Genomic DNA, 18,916 nt, shown 5'->3' on the forward strand with positions numbered 1-18,916 from the left:
GGGGGGGGGGGGGGGGGGGGGGGGGGGGGAGCGGTGTCACCAGGCAGAATTTCAGATCCACCTCGGACAGGCGTGGTCCCTCCCAGGGCTCTGAGCCACATGTGACTACGGAGCCACAGGCAGAAAAAATGTGTTGCATTAAATAAAACTTATGGAGAATAGTTTCACCTGTTTTTAAAAAGGGGGGGGGTGCTAGGAAAGCGTGAAGGCCACATGAGGCTCCACTACACTGCCCACCATGGGCGGAGAATCTACCCTGCTCAGCGTTTGGTGCAAGGGGGTGAGGAGGGGGAAGGGAAGTGCCGTGGTCTGAGTGTTGGCGTCTGCTCCCAAAAACCGCATGCTGAAAACCTAGCGCCCAAGGCGACGGTATTAGGAGGTAGGACCTTAGAAGAGCTGGGGTCACGAGCGGGAGCACTGCTCCTGCCCCCCGCGTGAGGCCCGACGAGAAGTGTCTGACCTCGAAGAGCCCCCCCACCCCTCCAGCCACACCGACCTCGTCTCCGGAGCTGTGAGCAGTCGCTCTGTGGTTTGAGCCGCCCAGCCTGTGATGCTTTGGCACGGAGGCCCAACGACTAAGACAGGAGGAGAGGTCAAGAGTGACCCCCGTGCCCTGTGGACGGAGACCACCTATTCTCACGCTGGGAACACGAGCGTGCTTGGTCGCTCGTGTCCGGCAGGGGCCGGCAGAACGCAGCAGACGGAACCGTGCCTCCCGGCCAACTCCCCGGAAACAGACGGGACACTCAGGCCCGGGGAGCCGAGGCGGGAGCGAGAGTCACCTTGGATCTTGACCCTGGTCTCGGGGTCACTCAGGGTCCAGACGTACACCATCATGTCCATGCCGCCGGACGCAAAGTGTTCGTTGTCTGGGGACCAGGCCAGGCAGACGATCTTTGCATGGTGTCCATAAAAGACGTTGTTCTCCTAGTCGCGGGGTGAGAACAGAAAGGTGGTAGTCAGGGTTCAGGCCAGAGTGGCGTGTGTCACCTCGCCCGGCCCTCGCGGTGACAATGAGGGTCGACTTCAGAGGCGCTTTCTCTGCCAGGCACTGTGCACGTCTCACGGACGCCTCAGAAGAACCCGCGGTGCCCGCTGCTCTGTGAGAGGAGGAAACTGAGGCCCAGGAAGGAGCGCCCCAACATCAAGCAGCAGCCACTGCGTCCCCTGGGCCCCCTGCATCACAGCACTTATCCTGAAGCGCTAGATGTGTGTGCGGTCCACACTGAGCCCTTGGCCCAGCGAGGGGACAGGAACACCTGCCGAGAAACAGCCACCCAGGCTCAAAGGGGTCCTGCTCCGTGCAGGCAGCACTCAGTGAAGTGAATGCTCGGGGCAGAGGGAGGCCGGCCTGCCTCTCCCCTCACACACTTGCCCTCTACCCTGGAGCCCAGGCTGGGGGCAGGGGCCCGGACAGAGGCTGTGAGCTGGACGAGGCCTAATGCTTCCCTTGATGCTTTAGGAATGCTTTTCCTTCAGAGCACTCCGTTTTCTTATTCCCTAGAAAGGGTCCACCTGATGGTGATTTTCTTTCCCAAGTGTGCCTGGTCTGTGCACTGCTGGTCCCGCTCCCGAGGACCGCTCACTTAGCAGGCCGTGAACCAGACCTGGGCGGTATAGAGACGAAGTCATTTACATAGAGTCTGAGGAACGTGGTCAGGGGGCCGAAGGAAATCTGGGAGGCGGGGTGTTATGTCCGTGGAGGTCCGGGTTCCAGGCGTGTGCCTGACTCCAGCGTATACCTGCATTTGCTCACACCTGCCGTCAGAAGTGACGTTACGGGAAAGACATCAACTAAAAGGAGACTCCCCTCTAGTTAACGATACATAAGCCTAAGTATTTACGGGGAAACATACGGACGTCTGTAGTTTACTTTAAAACCACCCAAAATGAAGATGAAAACGACTGGATGGATGAGGGGACACAGCGAGACATTAATGGCAGAATCTAGATGGTAAATTCTTCAGCCTCTGCCATGTTCCAACCCATCCTAAGTGCGGGGGCTGGCACACTGAAGGGCCCAGGGACCCGGAACCCCCCAGCCAGTGCCCCCTGCTGTGGCCACAGACAGCAAGCGACAGAACCCCTAGCTGAGCTCAGTCCCCTGTCTGTGAACCGGGGCGAACAGCTCTGGGCCCGAGTTCTCCCCACGATGAACGCTCCCGCCCCTTGGCTGTGAAGTTCCTTGGCTGTCCTCCCAGGCCCAGGCACGTCTACCCTCGCTGAGCCGCTGCCCAGCTTCCTACCCAACCCCCCCCCCCCCGCCCTGCCCCCACACGAACAGTGCTGGGATGATCAGTGTCCACCTTCCCAAGACTTTAAATGGCAGTGAGACTCCAGAGGAAAATCTAGTCTCAGCCCTTTGACCTTGGCGAAAAAGAAGGTCCCTGAGACAAGGAGTCACTTAGCCAGGCAATCCGGGTGACCGATCGGTCTGTCTTCCCAGCACGCCTTGCCGGTGCCCGGGGCCCTTCCTGGCAACCGTTCTGCCTCGTTAACCAGCCACAAGCTCCTGGACGACAGGGTGTATCTCCCTGCCCTACGTCACTCAGCTCTGAGAGCATGGGTGCCACGTGGTCTTGGGCATCCGTGGCTCCCCACTCGCCATCTGCACCGCCCGGCACGGGGACAGAGCCGCGTGGCCCGCCCACTCACCGAGTAACCATCAGCGACGCTGAAGACCGTGACCACTTTGCTGGCATCACACACGGCGAGGAAGGCGCCATCGTGGGAGTATGCCACATCGGTCACAGGGCCCTTGGCCTCCAGGAGCTTGCCCTCGTCCTTCAGCGTGGTGCCCAGGATGGAGTACAAGCGGACATTCCCATCCTGCAGGACAGAAGAGCGGCAGGTCACTTCCCGTTGTGTGCACACGAGTGCACACAGGCGTGTGCACACACACACACACACACACGCACGCACGCTCCTGACACCCTCCTAAAACCTCTCAGCAGTTCCCAGGGCTCGCTCAGCACAGTGGGAAGAATTACTCGGGAGGGTAATTGAAATGCAGAATGCTAGGCACCCCCAATTCTGACTCTGTGTTTGGGTGCTCAGGATTCTGCCTTTTTTCATAAATGTTCCAGTAAGTTCTAACACAGGTGACCACAGGCCAAGCTCTGAGAATGACCTATACATGACAGCACTCCAGTGAGGGCCCTTGGTCTGGCTCTGTCCCCTCTGGCCACACTGCCTGTCCCTTGTGCTCTGTCCCTGCCCTGCTTCCTTCAGGTACCAACTCACTCCGACCAGGCCCCTGCTCTGTCCAGCCTGCTGTTGCCTAGGATGCCCTGTGGCTGCCCTGGGAGGCAGATGGAGGGCCAGCCCGCCCCCTCGGGGCAGTGGAGCTGTCAGTGTGGCACAGACAATCTCAGGTCTCCTAGCTATGTCCACGACGCACTCCTCTCTGCCTCTAACATGGGAGGAACAGCCACGTCCAGCCCCCACAGGGTTCCTGAGCACGGGAGTCCCGGAGCTCACGCGACAAGCCCATCCAATGCCTAATGCAGCAGGGGTCGGGGCTCCACGTCTCGTGAGCACACTGCCCACGAGGAACACATTCCAGCGAAGGAAAAGCCTGTGTTCACAGATGGCACATGAAGCACATCCTGGGAGGCCCACACCGATGTCCACTACTGGGCCAAGCACGTGATGGGACAGCCACCTGCTGCAAGGTCATCAAAATAAACCAAGACGGCTAGTGTGTGTGAGACGTGGGGAAACTCGGTATAGACATACGTATGTCCTGTGCCATCATGGCGATTCATAGGCCAGGAGTGGTAGACAACCAGGAAAGATGGAAGCTGCCGAGGCCTCGGGGTACCAGCTGAGGGGACGACAAACTAGCCATCTTTCTTTTCAAGAGAAACAGTAAAGGTCTGATAAGCAGGGCACAGCGGTACGGCCTTGCAGGGGGAACACCAGGTTCAAACCCCACATCTGACCTTGACCTCCTACCCCGGGACCATGGCTGTGAGCTCCTCCCTAAAAAGGTGAAACCTGTTTCTCAGAACCTGCCAGAGGACAGCACCTGGAAAGGAACGGGGGACGGGCCCAGGAAAGACCACTGGGACTGCAGGTGCGCCGGCCGACGGAGACGGTGTCTGGGCCGGGTGGGAGCCCTGTGGGAACCGCCGGGGCTGTGGCCCAGTCCCGGCCTTGGGCTGCCTGGTGGGAGGAGGCGCGGTGCGCCCCGTGGAGGGGCAGCCGCGCTCACAGGGACACGTCTGCTGCCGCACGGACAGGCAGCAAGGACAAGTGGAGTGGCCAGCGTGGAGCTGATGCACCCCACGCGCCAGGTGCAAGCCACGCCCCCAGGCCAGCCTTTCGACCCTCACGCCGGATCCATGAGGACGGCCGAGCGCCTGTCGGTGGGCAGCTGATGCCCGGGTCCTCAAGCGGCTGGGGAGCAGGCGGCCCCTGGCCGGTCTCTGACACGGAGGCTTCCTTCCCTGGAGGCACGAAGGTCTGCCGGACCTCCTCCGCCAGGGGCCCCCCAGGACCAGACGGGAAGAAGGGAACCGGTTTGCCTCGGCCTGGCGGGCAAACACCGGGCCCGCGGCTCTAGGTTTAGAGAGCGGGAGCGCCACACGGTGCAAGACAGGGCCAGCACTGAAGGAAAACCCTGAACCTATCGGGTCAGCGCTGCTTCCGAGGCGCTGAGCATCTTCTCGTCACGCTCCCTTCTACAACCTGCAAGCCCAGCTCATCCATGCCGGTCCTCTCAACATGCCAAGTCACGTGTGCCCCAAGTACTCACGTGGCCGATGGCTCCTGCCGCAGGCCCTCCGGCCCAGTACCACCCCACCTGAGCTCACTGCCTGGGGCCCCCACCACTCCCCTCCCGTCCTGCCTCGGGTCAGCCCTGCGCTCATATGGCTCGTGTCACCCCCAAACCACCCAGACGAGCCAGGGCAGAGGACGTGAGGGACGGGAGCCTTACCGCGCCCCCGACAGCCACCGTCTCACCGCTGGGGTGCACCGCCACGACTTCGGGCTCGTAGCCAGGGTCGTCGATGCTGAAGCACTTCTTCTGATCTTTGAGCAGGACGATCTGAAAAGCACAGTCCACCAGTCAAGGTGCAGTGGCCAGGGTCAGATTGCTCGGCCCTGCTCTGAGCTCTGTCCCGAAGCTCGCTGGGGGGCGGGGGCCCTGGGACCCTGGTTCCGTGCGCCCTCCCTTGCTAGCCGTTGGGGACAGGGACAGTTCCTGGTCACGGTATCACAATACCAGCTGCTGTCACCATCGCCACGTTACTGCCATTGCCACTACGAGCACCCACTCCTCGGGAAGCCATCTGCCATCTGAACTCCCTTCCTCGTTACACAGTAAACGAGCCTTGCCGAACAGCGTTCTCACGAGGTTCAAGAGACACAAACGTTTGGCTCTAAGGCAACACTGGGAACGAACGGGACACACGACGATTCTCAGTTCTGGTTTCCCAGGTCCAAAGAAACCCCCTTCGCAGCTCCGATCTGCAGCGTGTGAAACCTCCAACGTGTCAGACGGGCGTCCCCCGCGGCTGGGGAGACGGTGTTGGTACCCGTCTTACCAGACAGAAAACCGGGCCCCAGGGGTGGGCGCCAGCGGGCAGAGAGCAGAGCCAGGCCCACGTCCACGGAGGCTCTTTCCCCCCAACAGGCCTCCTCCAGAGCGCGCCTGGTCCCAGGGAGCGGGAAGGACAGCGCGCGCGGGTGGCACACAGAGAGGCGGCTGGAGGCGCCCCACCGCGCCCCCTGGCAGCACGTCCCTGCTTTCCTCGGACTCCGTCGGGGGCAGGACGGAGTCCTCAGGCAGGGCTGAGCGCCTGGGCGTCCCAGCCCCACCGAGGGGCTCCGCACACAGACCTACTCAGCCTCCCAGGCTAAAAGACGCTGGAGGTGCCTCAACATTATCAAATATAGTCCCCGCCAGAAGCAAAATAGCCGCTGAAGTTCACGCAGCGTGTGCCACAGCCTTGCCAATGGTGCTGCACGCTCTGTGGGCCCCTCCCCCACCCCGGAGAGGGCACCGTCACCCCACCCACCGTGCGAGGAGAAACGGGTACACCCAGAGCCACAGGTCTGAGGCCTCACAACTCGCAAAACCAAGCTGTGGGGCGCCTGGGTGGCTCAGTCAGTTAAGCCACCATGATTTCGGCTCAGGTCATGATCTCGCAGTTCGTGAGTTTGAGCACCGTGTCGGGCTCTGTGCTGACAGCTCAGAGCCTGGAGGCTGCTTCGGATTCTGGGTCTCCCTCTTTCTGCCCCTCCCCCACTCATGTGCTCTTTCTCAAAAATAAACATTAAAAAAAAATTTTTAATAAAAGACAGGAAAAAAACCAAAATAAACCCAGAAAACAAACCACCAAGCTGGGACGCACATCCGGGCCCACAAGACCTCAGCGTCCCCGGCTAGCACAGCGTACCTCCTGCCATCTGGTGGGGACCCTCTGCCGCCCTGCACCCCCACTCGCTCCTTGCCTCCCCTCTTGCCACCAGCTCACTGGCCTGTTCCCAGACAGCATGGCCCTGATCTGGGACAGCTTTGTCTTCACCCCACCGCACCCTGGCCCGAGCTGCCAGCTGTCCCCCCCGCCCCCCTCTCCAGTGGCTTCTGCTTCTGGTGTCCTATGGGGTGAGGGCCAGGGGAAGAGGAGCAGGTGGGTGGGTGCCGGTACCCTCACTGAGACATGAAAATGCACCTGAACAACCTGCCCCTGTCACCCGCCCAGCAGGTGTGGGCACTGGGTTTACCCGACGGGGGAGGCCTTAGGAGCGTGAGCATCTGAGACGAGGCTGGACCCTGGCTGTTTCCTGACCTAGAATCACAGCCCCCTTCTGGCATGTTCCGCTGACCCTACGGCCTGCACTGGGGAGTTCAAGAGAAGCTTCCTACCCGGAGTGGGGGAGGGGCAGGGCCAGGGCAGCAGCGGCACGGCACGGAACGACGCTGTGCTCCGTGGCCCCCCTGACCCGCTTGCACACGCCTCGCCCCCGTGAGCCTTGGAGGAGGGCCTGTCAGGACGGCCCTCCGCAGGCAGGAAACTGCCGCCTGAGGCCCTGCCACAGAGCCCAGCCCCGCCCATCCTTCTGGAAGGCTGCCTCTCCGTGCCCCCTCCCCCGCCCCCTCCCCCGCCCCACAGCGCTCCACGCGGTTCACTCCAGCAGTTCTCCCACTGACCACCCAGGCTGCCTGGTAATCGCCCGGCCGAAGTTCCTGTTATCTGGGACGCGGAAGTCCGTTGGCGCGGCACGGGGTGGGGCGGCTACTCGGAGCGGCTTCTCTAGCAGGGCTGTCGCTCCTGCCATCGGGGACCCGCTCCTGGCTCGGTCACTCCTGCCCTCCCTGATCTACATGGCGGGACGCCTGGGTCTGCGGACACGCGCCGCCTGTTTCGGAGCAGGACGTGGTATGGAGCGGGTCAGGCTGGGGTCTCAGTCGAGAGACCAGAGATGCTGACATGCTGAAAGATCAGGTGTGTAGGTGGCCCGTCTTGAACAGGAACCCAGGCTGCACAGCTGGAATGGCCCAGGTGCCCCGGCCATCACGCAGCCTTGGGGAAGAGAGCAGACTACTGTCTGCCTCGGCCTCGTTTACGAACTTACACGGGCACGAGGGGCCGGACCCACACGTCCTCGAAATCCTCCCCGTGAGCTGTCAGGGAGGGAGGAGAAAAGCAGAACCCAGAGAGGGCGACGAACGTGCATGGAATCACACGGCTCCAGGGCTCGGGGCTGGGATGTGAACTCCTGTCGTGAGGAGGACGCCGCCCCTGCTGTGCCTCCAGCAGGCCTTGTGGGCCGATGGACACGGGGGGTGCCGTGGGAGGCCGGACCCCGGTGCCAGGCCGAGACTGGGTCGAGCAACGGCTCCCTGTTGACTCAGCCAACCCGGTGGTTCCCCCTCCCATCCCCCCACTTGCAAAGGCATACGAAAGCCTTGTCAAGGCTGAGAAATCTAATTCCTGAAGCCTGTGGTCTGTGGGTGTTGGCAGTAATGTTACCCCCCTTTCTACCCCGGGTCAAAGAGAAACAAACATGGGAACTGTGTTTTGCTAGCAATCTATCAACAAGGTCTTGTTGTGACCCGTTTAGAAGGTACACAGAACTAAATGTTTTGGCTGGCAGCGATCATGTGAAACCTGTTTATTCTTAGAATGACCTGATCCATAAGAGTCTTGATACAAAAGATTGTGTACAGCAACAATAAAGCCGTCACTTGGGCCATCAGCCCAGGGGACCCTCCTGTTCCCAAACTGGCTTCTGTTCTTTTTTTTGTCTTACGTTCCCCTACCCTCAGGACCCTGATCTCGGTGTTTGTTGCGCCGGTCGCAACAGGATGCCTGATGCGCGACAGCTGCCCAGGTACGAATCGCAGCTCTGCCCTCCGTCTGCCGCAGACCGTGGGCAAGAGCTTACCCTCCTTGTGCCTCTGTTTCCTCATCTATAAAATGGGGATGATGCTGTCCTAGAGGACAGGACTGCTGAGGACCGACTGAGCGAACACACGTGCAGTGCTCGGTACAGACAGGTGTCAGAGCTCCTGTCAAACGGGAGAGCAGCACAGCTCGGACCTCAGACCTGGCGCTCCGCCGCTCCCTCTGGCCAGACCGACGCGGACCTACCTGCCCGATGCACACGACCACGGCGTAGCCTCCAGGGCCCACAGCCACGCACTTGGGTTGGACGTCCAGCTTCACAACCCCCTGCCCGCTGTTGGAGACAAGGGAAAACGCATTACACCCGCCTCACGGGGGCTCAGTGTGCGTGTTAAGCACACCACACACTCATTGCACACCCGAGCAACTCGGGGTAGGAAGTGAAAGCTCTACTCCGTCCGTGCCACAGGAGCCACGAGCGGAGACCTGGGACCACAGAGGAAGGACCCTTTCTGGGACAGAGACCAGAGATCACACAGGGGCTGGTGGCAGGCAAGAGGAAGTAAGGAAGGGGGCCCCTGACGAGCTGTCGGCCCCCATCCCTGGCGTTCCCAGGGCACAGATTGAACTGAGCCCACCCCTCAGGCCAGCAGCCACACAGCCACTCTGCTCAGCACGGTGACCCTTCCGAAGAAGCTGGCACGTTCATGGGTGAAAATCCTGTGTTCGCTTTTGGCGGACGCCCTGAAACCATGCCCTAGGGGAACTTGCACACACACACCCCTGTGACCAGGCCAAATGCGAGGTCCACGTGGCTCGGGGTTTCCCTCCGGTGAGGCTCAGGGCGCCGCACCGCGTGCAGCTCCCGGGAAGGCTTTCACGGGGGCCGTGCTGATGCGGGGTCACTACGGGGCAGCACGGAGGGCGGCTGGGGCCTGGACGCCGGGCTCTGGGCCAGCTTCTGCCCTTTACCGTGAGGCTCGGCTGACTCCAGGCCCGGTCCTGCCAGGTGCGGGGGGGACACACCGCATCCAAGTGAGGGTCACCAGCATGTCTCCAGGAGCCTGGAGGGACGGGGGTCCGCACACGGAGCACAGTGGGGAGGCAGGGGGTGGGGGGAGACAGGTGCCCCATCCGTGCTTCTACGAGCCAGACCTTGCTCTCCTTCCTCCCCACTGTGCACGGGAAGCTACAGGCTATTTGCTAACAGCCGCTATCCCAGCTCCGGGGCCGGCCAGTTCAAGACCCCAGAGCCAGACGAAACACCACCGCCTTTCACTCAGATCACCTGGGTGCCTGTCTGTCCTCTGGAGCCACCTGCCACGTGCCAGGGGCCTTCGAGGGCCTTGCTGGGCCTTCCCAACAGCCCACAAGGCAGCCTCGTCTCCTCTGTTGCCTTCCTTCGCTGTTGAGGAACAGAATGAGGAAGGCACTCGGGCTGAGATGTTCTGCCTACTTCCCAGGCAGAGTCTACACCCATCATGGTCTACGTGGGCCACCTGGACTCTAACCTGGCCCGTGGCCGAAGGCCTGGCCCCGGGAGCCTTTGGGGACAGTGCTGAGAAGAGCCACGTGTCATCGGCAGCACTAAGCTCTGCAGGCAAAGGGCCTCCTGTTCCAGGGCGCGCGCTCCGGCCCCGGCCCGCTCACCTGTAGTCCCTCAGCATGAGGTTGGTGTACCGCACCGTATCGTCCATGCTGCAGCTCACCAGCTGCCCAGACTCGTCCACGGTCATCCTGGACACCTGGTTCGTGTGGCCCTTGCCGGCGAAGGAGTCGTTCTCCCCGGTCTCTGAATCCCAGTAATGTGGGGCGGGGGGTTAAGGAAAGGCCACCTCCAGGAGACGGTGCAGGCCCCACTGGGGAGGCCTGGCCATCCCTCGCTTGGGGCAGCATATTCGGGACAGGACCGTGGGCACGGGGCCCGAGGGGAAGCCCAGGGCGAGTTTACGTCTCAATTCCAGGACAGGCGTTCTGGTGTCGCAGCGAGCAGGCCACTGAGGACACGCTGAGTTACAAACAGTGCAACCTGAGGCCACGGGAGCCGATCATGGGACCGCACCAGTCCCCACCAGCTGACGGTGTGCGCGGGTCACAGCCCCCCCCGTGACGGGCTCCTGCAGCGAGGGGACGGGGCCCTGCCAGAGTGGAGGCTGGCCAGTAACTTGTCACCAGGACGGGACGCTGTGCGGCTGAGCCCATGCTGCAGCCTGCTTTCTGCGGCGGGCCATGCAGCCCGGGACTGTTGGCAGGAGACTGGTCCCTCCCCACGCAAGCTGATGGCCAGCTAGGACCGCCACATAACAGCCCGGGGCTGACCCACCTGGCAGGGCAGGTTTATAGACCGTGGGTTTGGGGTGTTCCGGTAGAAGATGTGTTTTAAGCTATGGGACTTCTCTTTCATACGAACAATCGCAAATCTCACTTTAAATGAAGATCATCACCCCCATCAGAAAGCTACAGTTGTGCTCCACTGTTGACATGCTCTTGTGATGGAGACCCTAGCCCTCCATACCCGAGGGAACATTAGTACCTGGGAGCCTTGGGGGTTCATGTCGGTGTGCTCCGATGCCGGGGCAGACCTGGAAGGGGAGGGGGGCCACACCAGGGCAGCTGAAGATGGCACGCTGCTCCAGGAGAGACAGATTCTAGAGCCTTCTCTGCCTCTGATTCTAATGCAGCTCCCACCGTATGCCACCCTCCTTACATTTGACGGGGTAGAGAGTGACCTATGTGCCCCCTCCCCCGGGGTGTGGGGAGACCTCCCTAGCCGGATCTCTCCCCTGAAAACCGCAGAGCCTTGGAGAGATGAGCCGGCTTTGCAGGGGTGAGGAAGGAGCACGCAGTTCCGGGACAGCCCCTTCCAGGAGCTAAGAAGCACGCAGACTAGGAAAGTCCACACAGGGGCAGGCCTTTCACACGGCGCCAGCAGCTGGATGACCTGCCCGGGCCCCACCCAGCACCCTATGGACCGCAATCCTGAGGGGGAGGGGCTACCGGCCCCAGGCCACAAACAGTGCGGCTGTGAGGGCAGCTTCACGTGCTTCCAGAGAAAGTCTCCAGGGACCGTCAGGAACCTCACCAGAGGGAGAAACAGGCTCCAGTCCCTTGCTGCCCACAAGCAGTGTGAGTCTGCGGAAGGCCCTGGAGCGTTCCGAGCTTCAGTCTTCCATTTTTAAAACAAGGGGACCGTCCTGAAAGGTTCTAGCTTCTGCTGAATTCTAAGACTCCTGACTCACTGCTTATGAGAGGGATCGGGCCGCTCAAGGGGCCCACGCAGAAGAGAGGCAGCTTGGTCCAGAGTTCCATCCAGAGCCACTCCCAGCCGCCCAGGAGAAAGTGACACCCGCCAGGTCTGGGCTGCAGCCTTGTCCCCAGTGTGGACACGGCCCGTCTGAGCAGCCAGGGCTGGCTGCGCCCTGCTGCTGCCACCTGGCTGTCCTTGCCTCTGGCTCCGCGAGGACAGAAACCTCCCACGTCTCCTGCCAGCGGCCCCACAGCCAGCTCTGTGAGTCAAAGGATATTAATGTGTCCATCGTGGCTCCCGGAGTAGATGTAGGACTTGCCTCCGTTTTTGTGCACCGTCAGACACTGGATTGACTTGCTGTGACCCTGTGGGGGACACGGACGGGGCAGGGTGAGCGCAGAGCACAGCACCTGCCGCTGCAACTTGCCAGCCACCCTCTACTGACTGACACGCGTCCCTGGGTGACAAAGAGGCGGAAGACCCTCGACACTGCCGCTGACGTCAGTGGCAACACCCGGCGGCCCCCCCGCGTGCCTGCAACGCCTCCCCAGAGCCCCGGTCGGCTTTATCCCCAGCTGACTGAGCAGGTGACAAAATCGTATCGTGCAGCCTCTTCCCTCCTAGTACCTCAGCTCAACCCGGGCCAAGGACAGGATCTAAGGGAGCCCAGGAGCCAAGAGCCTCGTCTCAGTAGCGCCCCCACAAGGGGGAAATGCTGCTCACACCTGTGGAGCTGCAGCAGCTAACAGACGGGTCTCGGCGCTGGGTCTGGCGCTCAGAGGCGGGTGGAGAGGCGTCCGGGCCACCCAAAGAGACCCAGGCAGTCCTGGGGTGCTGCTGACAGCCTATTCTCTTCCCAGACCTGTAACTCACAAGCTGTTCGAGGGCTCTGACCCCCCCCCCCCCAACCTCCCTGCCTGGCAATGTGGCAGGCACAGAGGACTCTACAGCCGGACCTCTGCTGCAAAGGGGACACGTAATCCCTCTTAACTGTTAAGGGGGTGGGGGGCCCGATCACTGATTCCCCTTCACCAGGGGCGGGAGGAGGGCCTTTCCCAGTAATGCTCTGCTGACAGTTGGCACAATTTTGCACAGGCCCCGACCCAGGAACTTCCAAGCTTTCTGTGGGGTTCCACTTGTTGCCATGATGCGGCAAGTGTCTTCAGAGGAACGGTGCACAGTTCTCAGGGGACATACTGGGCTACTCCCACCTCCTGTCTCCTTCTAGGACAGGGCCCTGCCAGCCCTGACACTTTAAGTGTGGTCCTCAGACCAGAGTCTGCCCCACTGGGCGTCCACCTGTGTCCTGGGGACTCGGGACCTGCACTCGGTAAGATGCCCTGGGGCTCTGTGCACAATCCCTGCCTGGGGCCGCCGCCTCACCTGGGAACTTGTGAGAACCCCGGGCTCTCGCGTGCCCCACAGATGTCCACGGACGAACCCAGCTGCCGTGTTTTAACAAGCTGGCCCTATCGGATGAGCCTGATGGACCTTCTCCCTTGAGAATCGGTGCTCCGGCTACACAGGAGAATCCCCTGGGTGTGTTTACAAGTACCAGCACCTAGGCCCATCCCTACAGGGATGACCCAGTCCCTCTGGGGCAAGCCAGGCACCAGCCCTTTTTAAATCTGAACATGCAACCAAGTCTGAGAACTGCTCTTCTGACTCCAGTCTTTTCCTGAGCTCCCACATGTGGCTTAGAAACCCCTGCAGCCCAGGATCGGCACCAGATACATTGGGATTCACACACCTACACACTGGCAGGCACGGGGCCAGGAGTCTCTTCTGAGAACTGTGAAAGCCCACAAGATTCCCTGAGCTGGCCTGGGAGAACGGAAGCCTAACTTGTGGTCCCTGTGCTTCTGGTGGCCTATGGGAAACCGCCCTCCTGGGCACAGGTGGGCTGATGGCGATGCCTGAATGTCTCAAGCAATTTCTCCCCATCACATGTGGAGGCCCAGCAAAGTGACTGTGTCCTGGGGTGGGGCCCACCCCCAGCGCCCCCACGCTCAGTGTCAGGCCGGATACACCTTCACGGCACGTCCATCACACCAGGCTGGGGCCTAACTCAAGGAGGGGTCCCCATGCCCCGTCCTCAGGGCCAAGGTGGGTGAAGCTTCATGACAGCAGATGGCACGAGGCCAGCAGTGAGGACAGATGCGGCCGTTGCAGTGGGTCAGTCCTCTCTCCACGCAGCATCCGCACCTGAATGGGACACAGTGGTTCCCACCCTGGACGATGCCTCCCTTGACTCCTGGGCAGAAGCAAGGCCTGCAGGGATAGCAGCAGAGCCCGCCCTGTCCTCAGGGAGCTCCTGGCTCTTGCCTGGCTGCTGATTTCCAGAGATAGTGAGATCACAAGGGCTAAGGCGGGAGAAGACGCACTCATCCCTGTCAAAGGAGGGGCACTGGGGGCAGACCCTGGGCATCACCCGGCCCAAGGAAGCCTGCAGGTGACAGGACGGGAGCCGGGGACAGGGTCCTACCACCTCCCGTGGCTTGCTGCTGCACAAACTCCCAGCTGGGCATTCAAGGCCTCTGTACCCTAAGGTCCACCTGCTTCTCCAAGCTCATTCCCTGCCACGGGCCTTCCCTGCTTGAACCACCCAAAACCCAAAGTCTCTCCTTCCCACGTTCAAATGCCACCTAAACGCCAAGGTCCAGCGCCAAGGCCTCCTGATCCTCCTTGAGGCTCTCTGCGGGCCCTCCGTGTCTGTAGCGATGCCCTTGGGCTCCGTGTGTTACACCTGGAAGCTCCGAAGTGAGGGAGGCTGCCCCAGGGAGGTCAGAGGGGCTCCTGACCGCAGGGTGAGGGCCACCGTCCAACAACCCAGGCCCTGAATCCTGGCGCTTCTAGAAACTCAAGGAGAGCTCGACATCTGGACTCTCACTTCTGCTGAACGCACGTCCCACTTGCCAAGCCCCCAGGGCCGGCCCCTAACTCAGCCTCACCTTGATGACCCGCAGGGGCTTGCTGGGGTTGTTTCTGTCCAGGTAATTGATGTACCCGGACAGGGAGACGCTGAGCAGGTGGTCCTTCTGCCACAAGCAGCCCAGCTGCTGGTCCAGGACGGTGGAGCCCATCGTAAACGTGCTGACGACAGAGTTCACGTTGACGTCCCAAATCTTAGAGGTTTTGTCTCCGGAGGCAGAAAGCAAGTGGGTGCCGTCAGGACTCCAACTGATCTGTCAAATGGAACAGTGGACCACGTGTCAGAGAACAGAGTGGGAAGGGGCCTCAGGAAGCAGCCTGTCCACAGCCCTCAGCCCGGGAGGGACCCGCTGGGACCACGACACCCTTTCCACGGGACCCTGAAGCCCACCACCGCCGCCCCTGCTTCCAACTCTTCACTGATGATGGCAAACACAGATGCCGCCCGACCACAGCCGCAGACAAATCTGTACTCACGGCATAAATGCCTCCGTCGTGAGCCTTGTTTCCTCCCAGGGCACACACTTTCTCTCCCGTCTTTCCATCATAGATGTAGATCTTTTGAGGAATAAACACACACACACACACACACACACACACACACACACACACACACACACGGGTCACAGGTGTGAGGATGCTCTTGCCAGCTGTGCGTGAAACCAGCCCTTCCTGCCACGGCTCTACCGTCAAGAGTCTGCTACTGTGACTCCTAAAAAAAAGCAACCTAAAACGAGTGCTAACGGGATTTCCAGCTCTATTAAAAAGGAGAAAGGTAGGGCGCCTGGCCTGTGTGGCTCAGTCAGTTGTGTACCTGACTCTTGATTTTGGCTCACGTCGTGATCTCAGGGTTGGGGGATCGACCCCCCACATCAGGCTCTGTACTGAGCGCAGAATCTGCCTGGGATTCTCTCTCTCTCCCCCTCTGCCCTCACCCCGCTCACACTCTCTCCAAAAATAGAAAACAAAAGGAGAGGTGAAAAGGGGTCCACCAACCCAGTAACCCGAGCGCCTTCCAGGAGCGGGAGGGAGGGGGAGTTCTAGTTCCTCATGGGAAGACGGGCTTTGGAGGGTCTGCCTGCCCTGAACCACTGGGAGGCCATCGATGAGCCCCCGCCCCCGCCCTCAGCCCTCACCTGGCCATCCGCGCTGGCTGTGGCAAACCTGTTCCCGTCAGGAGAGAATCGCACACAGTTGACAAAGCGGCTGTGGTCCTGTGGGAAAGTGTACAGTTATCCACCTGACGACGGGAGGTTCTGGAAAGTTCTTTATGAAATATGCAGTCTGCTTCACACATCCACTCTGGCTGCCGATGTGAACTGCCAGGTCACAGGACGACCTCAGGGCTTAAATAAACAAGTCTGAAGCAGCCCCTGACTCACTGGGAGGGCCAGGCCTCCCCATTCCCACACTCAGGGTGCATTCCTTCCCCTCTGGCAGACACAACCCGCCCTCTTCCCTCAGGGGCCCAGTGAGAACTCCAGTCCAGAACCTGGAGGCCTCTTGGCTGAGTCTCCAGGGTGCAGCACCTTGGGTTGGAGCTAACAACCAGAAATTCAACGATGGTCATGTACTTCCTGGGAGTAAGACTCCAAGTGACCCTCCAGGGGTGAGTCCCTTTCCTAGAGGAACAACTCACTCTTTCCCAAATCGAGGGTTCGTATAAGAAAACATCCTCTAAACACCCCCTGCCCCTCCCCACCCTGGCAAGCACTATTAGCTCTCCCAAGGGTAAGAAGGGTTAACTGCTTCTGTGGGTATAAACAGCTAACCTTCAGGAAAACCCCCCACTCATCACCTGCCCCACAGTGCCCTCCAAAGCCAAGCACTGACTCAACTTAATCAGGAGCTGCGTGCGAGGGGTCCGCATGTGTGTCTGTCATGTTATGGGTTGAATTATGCCCCAAAGACACAAGCTGAATTGGTGCTATCTGAATGGAAACCTCACTTGGAAAGAGGGTCTTTCCAGAAGCAATCAAGATGAGGTCATTAGCATGGTCCTAATGCAATGACCCAGACGGGTGGGGGGGGGGTGGGGGGGCAGAACAAGCCCAGATAGAGGCGGACTGGGGTTAGGCTCCCTTGAGCCAAAGAACCCCAGAGGTAACAGAATTGGGAAGGAGTCGGGGGGGTGGAGGAACAAGCTGGGGACACCTGGATCTCAGGCTCTGGCTTCCAGAAACGAGAACAAATGCCTGGCGATCACGCCGCGTGTTGCCGAACTTCGTTAGGGCACGTGGAACGCGTCATCCGAAACGCTCCTGCGGTCACAACCCTTCACGGACACCGTGACCACTGTCCTCATGAAGAAACCCAGGCCAGGAAGGAGAAGTCGGGGCTGGGTTCCCGGGCAGTGGAGCCCCAGAGCCGGGATCAAAGGAATCCATGTGTCTGCAAAGTCCAGCTGGGAGGGGGAGGACGGGTTTCCCTGGTGGAGGCAGCCCTCGCTCCACAGCACCACATGACTGCGATCTGGCTCCAGGCCAGGCGCTCAGGCCCCACGAGATGCGGTCCCCGTCCTGAGCTGGAGCCCAAAGCAGGCCCGGCACCTCCTATTCAGCACTTCCTCCCCTTCCCTCAGCTGTAGGCCAGAAGCAGCCAAAGCCACATCTCACCGGGAGGGACCCCCTGCAGGGGTGGGGAGGCCAGGTCACCCTCGAGGGACCAGCTGGGACAAGAAAGGAGAGACCAGCTGGGACAAGAAAGCCTGAGCACCGAGGGGGGCGATGCTGGTGGCTGGTTTACACAGCCTGCTTTCCTTCCTGCCTCCTTCTGGTGAGCACCGTCATGGGGCTGGGACTTGGCTCTGACCGAAGAACTTGTCCTCTGGGGCACCATCACCGGTGCCCCTGACGGAGGCACGACGGGCTCACGGCTTCAGCCCGCACTTGGCTTTGGTTGTGCGACCGCTAGGAGGCGGTCCCTATTACGAACAGGCCACCCACCCGCCTCCCGGGGCCCAGCTTCCACCGGGGTGACAGGGACCTGAGTTTGCTGTGTGTGCCTATCTGTGTTAAGGCTGGCCTTCCCTGCTCCCGGGTCTGTGCTCCGAGACCAGCAGCAGGAGCAGTCCAGCAACGTGAGCCACAGTGGAACCAAACTGCTCTCCAAACCAGGATCCTACGAGCCCTCCTGGCTGCTTCTGCCTCCACCACCATCACCGGTCACCCGCCACCTAACCACCGCGAGGGCTTCAGGGAGCCTCCAGGCACTTCCCAGGAGACAAGAGGGCTGGGAGAGAACCCGGGGCTCCTATTTCTCCTCCAGAGCTCTGGACTTGACTGCACTGGCTCTGGGGCCTTCCGGCGGGGAGCCACCCAGGTGCTGTCCATCCAGCCGCGGCCGGCCCAGGGAAGCAGGGCCCCCCAAACTGGGACACCAAAAGCATGCACGACAAATGGAGCAGACCCTGGGCTAAATAGGGGGCTACGGTGGGGTGCTGATTCCCCTTTACTGGGCGTAAGGAATATACTATGAATTAGCTGGCCAGCCATCATTTAATTCCGCCTCGTAGCAAACTTCAGTTTTGCCGGTTCCCTTAGAGAACAGGAATGTCCCCGTATCCCAACCCCAGCCGGCCTTAGTCAGGACACCCTCCTGAAGGGCACCGGACACCCAAGCCCCACACCTGCCCAGGTCCAGCCAACAGCTGGAGCGATCCCACTGTGCTGCCACAGCCTCTCCCCAGACCCTCCGCCCCATCTCTCTGAATCGGGTCTCTGAGAGCACTCAGTACCCCTGATGTTACAGGGGACACCACACGGTGGGTCTGTGGCCCTTCTCCCTGCTGGAACGCAGCATGCCCCTCCCTCCCCAGGCCCGGGAACAAGGCAGGTTGTGGGACAGCCCCGGCCGGTCTGGCGCGGGCCAGGCACGGCAGACAAGCCGAGGCCCAGGCGCTGTGTGAACCCAAGGCCTCGGGCTTTAGAAACTCCTCCCCGTCAGCTTTTCCTGCAGCTTGAGCCAAGAGCCCAAATGAGCCGGAGACTGATGTCTGCTCCCGAAATAGCCCACTTAAAGGGAGACGGCAGTGAACAGCCCGTTAACCAAAAAAGTGAGGGCTAAAAATAGCCCGCTCCACGGGGAGGTGAGGCCTGAGTGCAAGAAGGACCGGGTCTGGGGAAACTTCACAGGGAGGGTTCAGACATCCAAAGGCTTCCTGCGGCTGCCTAACCCAGCCACCACCTACTGAGCGGGGGCTCCCGGCCCCTCCCCAACCCCCCAGAGGAGTCACAGCACAGGCCATCCCCCATCCCCTGATGTGGAAGGCCCTCGGGGTCCGGTCTAATCCTGTCCGCCCATCAGTCACGGCGAACACTCACTGGAGCTCTGGCGGGGACCCGGTCAGTGGATCCTCCCCAGAACGCCCCACTGTCAT

General features: G+C 61.0%; 1 protein-coding gene across 1 annotated transcript in view; it reads right to left on the bottom strand.

The window, feature by feature from the left end:
• WDR1 (WD repeat domain 1) overlaps window positions 1–18,916 on the bottom strand; it is a 44,107-nt gene that overhangs the window by 2,059 nt on the left and 23,132 nt on the right. Inside the window, exons 6-14 of the mRNA XM_049630306.1 lie at window positions 15,675–15,752; window positions 15,016–15,096; window positions 14,559–14,792; window positions 11,883–11,972; window positions 10,011–10,165; window positions 8,607–8,694; window positions 4,943–5,053; window positions 2,656–2,829; window positions 783–927 (exon numbers count right to left, since the gene is read on the bottom strand). Of these exons, the coding sequence (XP_049486263.1) occupies window positions 783–927; window positions 2,656–2,829; window positions 4,943–5,053; window positions 8,607–8,694; window positions 10,011–10,165; window positions 11,883–11,972; window positions 14,559–14,792; window positions 15,016–15,096; window positions 15,675–15,752 (1,156 nt within the window). The remainder of the gene's footprint in view (window positions 1–782; window positions 928–2,655; window positions 2,830–4,942; window positions 5,054–8,606; window positions 8,695–10,010; window positions 10,166–11,882; window positions 11,973–14,558; window positions 14,793–15,015; window positions 15,097–15,674; window positions 15,753–18,916) is intronic.

The sequence above is a fragment of the Panthera uncia genome, chromosome B1 (assembly GCF_023721935.1).
Source record: "Panthera uncia isolate 11264 chromosome B1, Puncia_PCG_1.0, whole genome shotgun sequence".
NCBI classification, from domain to species: Eukaryota; Metazoa; Chordata; class Mammalia; order Carnivora; family Felidae; genus Panthera; species Panthera uncia.